At 42.7% G+C, this 6,710-nt stretch overlaps 1 protein-coding gene across 1 annotated transcript; it reads right to left on the reverse strand.

The window, feature by feature from the left end:
- Positions 1-1,447: 1,447 nt before the first annotated feature.
- On the reverse strand, positions 1,448-3,459 carry LOC135100428 (microfibril-associated glycoprotein 4-like). The gene has a single exon (XM_064003292.1). It carries the CDS (start codon positions 3,286-3,288, stop codon positions 2,083-2,085), a length of 1,206 nt encoding a protein of 401 aa, XP_063859362.1. The 5' UTR covers positions 3,289-3,459; the 3' UTR covers positions 1,448-2,082.
- Between the last annotated feature and the right edge of the window lie 3,251 nt (positions 3,460-6,710).

The following is a 6,710-nucleotide window of genomic DNA, read 5'->3' on the forward strand; positions in this document are numbered from 1 at the left end:
TAATATAAGAACATAAGAAAATAAAGGAAGTTGCAAGAAGCTAGCATACCTACACGTGGCAGTCCCTGTATCTAGCTATTTCCACCTATCACCCCCATCCATATATTTGTATAATATTTTAAAGCTTGCTTGTGACTTGGCTCTAGCTGATTATTGAGTTTACTCTGTTGATATACTACTCTATTTAAGAACCAAATTCTTCATTTTTTTCTTTTTATCTAACTTTATCAACCTTTACCAAATTATTTATTGTCCTATACTCATTATTGACCGTGATCGTGAGAATAAGAGGAAAGTACTTTCGAAAGTAATTACTTAATGTATTTTTGGGGTGCGATTTTGAGAGACCACCCCACCATGGGGAGTTACCTTGTCGCGGTGGGTGGCTTGAAGTGTGGTCGGCAGTGTCACCTTCTTTGATGGCTTGCCTGTCACTGGAGAGTTCGGTGTCCGTCGGCTCCGTGGACCAAGCGCTCCTCCTTTGGCGCCATATGAACGCTATCTTGCGGCGCCTTCCCCATTAAAAAAGAAAAAAAAAAAGTATATAAATATTTATTTATTCATTTTATCTTATCAATCGATCAATCAATCAATTATGAGGAACGAAGGTAAAGGACTTGTGTTATGAGGCAATAGATCAATGTACTGCGTGCCATGGAAAGATGAAAGACGTGTGTTAGAAAACTGCATCAATGCCCGTGTTTTGAGTAGACAGTGAGGCATGTATGTAAAAAAAAAAAAAAAAACAAATAAATAAAAATAACGCATTTACGTATTTACAGCAACAGATGCTGAGTTGGCCATTCTCAACCCTTTAATTACTGCATAATGTTTGCCTTAATTACCTATGACATTTTAGACACTTATTTTTGTACTACAGTCTCTTAATTAGTCTTGTTGCCATAAAACTGACAAAATTAACGTAATGATTCTCTTTCTTTTCCGTGTGACAATGCAAATTATTTTTTTCTTTAAGTGTTCTAAATGTTAACAAAGAACAACCGCAGCAGTAAAAGACTTAAACCACCAAACCTCTGCGCAACTTTTCTAATATGCCCGTCTGTGTCAAGGTGCTGAACGAGTGATATTTTTGCGTCTTCAACACAATACGTTACTTACACTCAACTTACACGTTGCTGTCACCTCCCACAGTTGTTTGTTTCGTTTGTAAAAAAATAAATAAATAAATGATTAAAATAAAACTTAAGTATATATGTCAGCAGCAGCAGCAGCAGCAACAGCAACAGTAGTATAGGTGAAAGAAGGAATGATATATTTTTTACTTTCTTCTGTTTGGCAATGAGAGTGTGGGGACTGAGTACGAAGATAACGAGGGAAGGGGCGTCTCTCTCTCTCTCTCTCTCTCTCTCTCTCTCTCTCTCTCTCTCTCTCTCTCTCTCTCTCTCTCTCTCTCTCTGAAAGGATTTGTGTTAAAAAAAAAAGGCTGTTTATTTCTATTTCAAAATATAATTCATCAATATCTACGACACTGGATTGACACATCTGGCATAGCTTCATCTTAATACCTTAAATGAGAAGGGATCGTTGAAAAGATTCCTGTACTCTCTTCACCACTGCTTTACTGATCTAGGTAATTCTAAATGAAAGGTTTCATACACACCACTGTACATAACACACGCTAATTACTGAACAGTCTTGGATTTTCTTAGTTTATTTGTTTGTTTGTCTTGATTGTTTGATCATTTATTCATTTATTTTTTATTTGTTTGTTTATTTCCAATTTCATCACACATTTTCTTGTAACCACGAATCCTAATAAAGAGTGAACCACTTTACCTTAAACCCGTCACTTTCTATTTGGCTGGCGGGTTTTAATTGATTTGCCACACGAGTCACAACAATTATAATTTTTTTCCTAATTTACTCCCTAATTGTATCGACAGACACAAAGTACTTTCAGAATTGTCCAGCATTATTTTATACACAAGTCTTTTCGTTAGTTTGAAGACAGTACTTGGGTGGAAGCAGCACCTGCAGGTCCCTCGACGGCCTGATCAAGCGTAATGTTATGTATAAAGGTGACAGTTTGAAGCCAGCTCATGGAAGGAAGCAGCGCACAATTTACGGGTCCCTGGACGGTCTGATCATCATGATGGAGGAGCGAAGATATTCTTTGTTACGCCACATGTGCCAATTGATCCCAATGCCGTCACCCTCTCCCTGCTCTCTGTACGGCCCGTTCAGATTAGCCCACGAGCACCGGTTGAACCACCACCCACCGATCTTCCAATATTTCGCGCAGTTGATCTCGTGAGAGGTGTCGTGATCTTCGTCGTGGGTGGTGAACATCATGCCGTTGGCGGTGAAGTTGTCCGATTTGCCTTCATTCCCTAAGGAGTCCCCTGCAGTGCCACTATAGCCTGACACGTGCAGTCGGTACCCCTCATCTTCCCCTTCCACGTAGAATCGGCTGTACTGGGCATAGGCAGTATCTCCCTCGAAATCTGACAACTCGATGCGTAACTCGTAGTGTCTCGCGTTAGTCCAGATGTACAAATTGTCCAATCCAACCCAGTAATCTGTGCTGGCGTGTCCGAACCCCACTTTGTAGTCGTGCCAACTCCTGTCGAAGTTGACAGCCTTGGAGTGGGGAAGGCGTCGCTGCACCACCGTCCAACCCCCGCCGTCCGTTTCCATGTCGCAGACGACGGTGACTGGCCTCTTCCCGTTGTGGTCCATGTGGAAGGTATACTCGTAGCTGCCAGAGCCACTTGTGCTTTGTTTCAGGTCAGAGCAGTCCATTACCGTCAGCCTGGCGAGAATGTCCCTGGCAGTCTGCTCCACGCTCGTCACTCTGGACTTGAGCAGATTCAATCTTTTAGTAAGTGACTCGTACATGCGTCTCATAATCACTACTAAGTCACTTTCTCCTTGGAACACATCAACGTCAAAGCTGTGGTTTTCCTCAGGCTCTGGATCCATGCGTTCATACGACACCCCTTCCTCCTCGTTGTCAGCGTCCTCGTCGGTTGCAACGTTTCCCAGTGAGGCAACGTCGTTATGCTCCACCTCTCCACTAGGAGGATCGCTGCCGGATGGTTCATTGGTCGCTATGACGTGTCCATCACCTCCATCTTTTTCCATTCCGCCGGTCTGGATGTCATTGAGCCCGAACACAACGTCTCCATTGTGAGCGTCCCTCTCCGCGATCTCCATGGGGTGCTGAGGTCTAAAACTTGAAGCTCCTCTCCCGCCGTCCAGAGTTCTACTTTTGCTGCCATCTATCAAGAGTGTCACCACCAGTAACATCAAGAACATGTTTGCCATAAGTGTTAGCAAACTGAACTCAACGTGTCCCGAATGTTCCCCGAGTAAAATCTGGGCGGTAGGATGCGTGGTGCAGCGCCGCGGCGTTGTGTCACCGTGGCGGCAGACTGGGGAGGACTGGCATGGTCACGGGTTGCCTTTTGGCCACGGTCGTCCTACGCTACCTCATTATACTAAAGGACAACAAGGGCTTTGTTTGTTCCTAGAAGTGTAGAGTTAACAATAACATCTGAGTCAAACACTAAAGACACTTGTAATTTCCCCGGGGACTGAGGGCTAGTTGTCAATCTTCCTTTCTATTAATTTGCATCAAAGGTTACCAATAGAAAGACAAAATACCGTAATAAAAAGCAGGAGGAAGAGAAGGGAGCAAATGAAAGCATGTGCAGTAAAAGATGTCACAATGGTAAATAAAAGAAAGGTGGATCATTGGTTTCAAGGAATGATTACAAAGGAGGTGAAATACCAAGAAAAGGCGGCGTCCAGGCGGGAGTCCAAGAAAATGTAAGACGTAATACTGCAGAGAGAGAGAGAGAGAGAGAGAGAGAGAGAGAGAGAGAGAGAGAGAGAGAGAGAGAGATCGCTTGGAGGTGGAAATGGGGATGTGAGCGTGAGGAGAGCACGGTTGGGAAGGGCCAGGGGGAGGGAGGCGAGGGAGGGGCATGCGTGGTAATCAGCGACTCAGTGTGAACTAGGGGTGTGTCATGCTTCCGGTGGCTCGATTAACAAGGGCGTTTAGTACCTTTCACAGAGTTCATTATTCGAATACAAATACTATTAATTTCTGATATTACGGATACACGTAAGTGCTGTTGAGTCAAGGCACGAATCGAAAGCTCATATTCGTCACTAAAAAAAGAAAGAAAGAAAAAAAAACTTACTTGAATGATGTGTCAATGCGGCTGGGATACCACATGTGTCTTGCGCAGAATAGAACATCAGGTTAATTCACAATAACTATAGGCTAATTGTCTGAAGTACCTACACGAGAAACGCAGCAACGATTACACCAAGCATATTGTAGTATTTTTATAAACCATTATAGACGCAAGGAGAGAGAGAGAGAGAGAGAGAGAGAGAGAGAGAGAGAGAGAGAGAGAGAGAGAGAGAGAGAGAGAGAGAGAGAGAGAGAGAGAGAGAGTGCCATCGATCATGAGGACCCATGCAACAGACAGGCACAATGAAAAAAAAGAACCGAAATCGTGATTGCCTGAATCCCATGAAGTCTGTGCTGCTAATTACGAGAGTGCAGTGATGCTGCTGCTGCTGCTGCTGCTGTTAATGATGACGATGATAATGTTAATGATGATGATGAGTAATAATAATTATAAAAATAACGTACGCTAATCACTCTCGTGATTAGCAGCACAGACTTCATGGGATTCAGGCAAACATGATTTCTGTCCTTTTTTTTGTTTTGATTTCATTGTACTTGTCTTTGTTGCATGGGTCTTCATGGTCGATGGCTCTCTCTCTCTCTCTCTCTCTCTCTCTCTCTCTCTCTCTCTCTCTCTCTCTCTCTCTCTCTCTCTCTCTCTCTCTCTCTCCTTGCATTTATACTGGTTTATGGCAATAAAAAAAAAAAAAAAAAAAAAAAAATATATATATATATATATATATATATATATATATATATATATATATATATATATATATATATATATATATATATATATATATATATATATATATATATATATACACACACACACACACACACACACACACACACACAGAGAGAGAGAGAGAGAGAGAGAGAGAGAGAGAGAGAGAGAGAGAGAGAGAGAGAGAGAGAGAGAGAGAGAGAGAGAGAGAGACCCGCTCCTTCTGCCTCAACGTACGTAATTGAAGTACTCTGTGACTGCTAATAATATTATAATACTGATTACTCCATTTGGGTAACTCCGAAAGATTTTACTGGATGAAAATAAAACATCATGCTCTGAAAGGTTTGAACTATTCAATCACTCCTTTTGGTTACAGTGGTGTTTTTCGAAATTAGGCTTTATACTTGTACTACTACATTTTATGAAACTTGAAAATAAAGTGTATGGTAAATTAGGGACTGGGATGAATGAAACTCCATCTCGTATCAGAATGTCAGACGGTCGAAGGGGTGTCTGTGCAAGGCCTATCTGTTATGTTGGCCAGCGAGGACAGGCCGACCTTCACACACTGACACAGGCATGGCTGCCAAGTCTTATAAAGTGGGCGATTACCAAATCCACGAAGACTCATAGTCAAACTGAGCATTTTTTTTTTTTTTTTCAAATTTCCAAGTGACTTTTATCTTACACTAGCTGAATTATTCGGCATTGCCCGGGTATAAATACCACATACTGAAGGAATGAATGCTCCGTTTATACTTCTTACCCCCACCATAAAAAAAAAGAAAAAAAAAGTTAACAATGAATGTTTGGCGCCACCATCAAAAATGGGTTACGGTGCACCTGACGCCGCCATCAAGAATTGTGTTACGATGACAGATTTGCCTGAATAATCTAATGGTTTTGGGTTGGGAGTAGTTAAGACATGGCCTGTGTCACTCCCCGGATCAAGGGGGACACCCCCACAAAATTTCATCACAATTAATTCATAAATGTACTGTTGTGCACACTCCTTTTTCCGGTCTTCAGGCGCCTTCAGGTACACACTTACTACTGCAGCAGACCAAGGCGGTCAGCGCACACAATAGGAATTCACCACCGTTGTCGTGGTTGGGCCCGTTTGGCTATTGGGACGAGGCACGTACACGCGGCACCTGTCTGGACTCAACAGACTAATGAGAGTGGGGAAGGGGCAACAAAACACAGGCTCACTAGCACTCCTGTCTTTATTGCCCACACAGAGCAGTACCACAGGGCACAAGGCACACTACCACACTACAGCATAAGTCAGGGTTGCACCACCGGCCCTCACTCTGCAAAGCGTCTCTGTCGCTCGGTAGCACGTCTCACCTCACAGAACAGCTGCAGGCGCACAGCACGCCACAAAATCGCAGCTCGTACACAGCGTCGCTCAGCCGGCGTCAAGTACTCACCGTCTTAGTTTGTCGGAGCACACTAACCTCATACTGTGAGGTTAGTGTGCAGTCACGTCGTTGCAGCGGGAGGCGACCAGTGTCGTAACAAGGAACGGGCACTTCTCTTGGTCTGGCGTCTTCTCTCTGTCTGATGTCTTCACTTTAAACACTTTAAACACTTTAAACACTTTATTATGCTTGACATGTATACATATATCATTACATATAATCTTTAATAGGTCAAACAGCCCTTTCCAAGCGGGAGCTTTATGGGCAATAGCAAGTAAAATTTTTAATTTTGGGAATAACACATTTTATAAAATAGTAGAAGAGGTAATACAAACTAATAACATATTTTATAAATAGTTGACGAGGTAATACAAGCTAATAGTAGCTATTA

This window comes from Scylla paramamosain, chromosome 5, assembly GCF_035594125.1.
Source record: "Scylla paramamosain isolate STU-SP2022 chromosome 5, ASM3559412v1, whole genome shotgun sequence".
In the NCBI taxonomy this organism is placed as follows: Eukaryota; Metazoa; Arthropoda; class Malacostraca; order Decapoda; family Portunidae; genus Scylla; species Scylla paramamosain.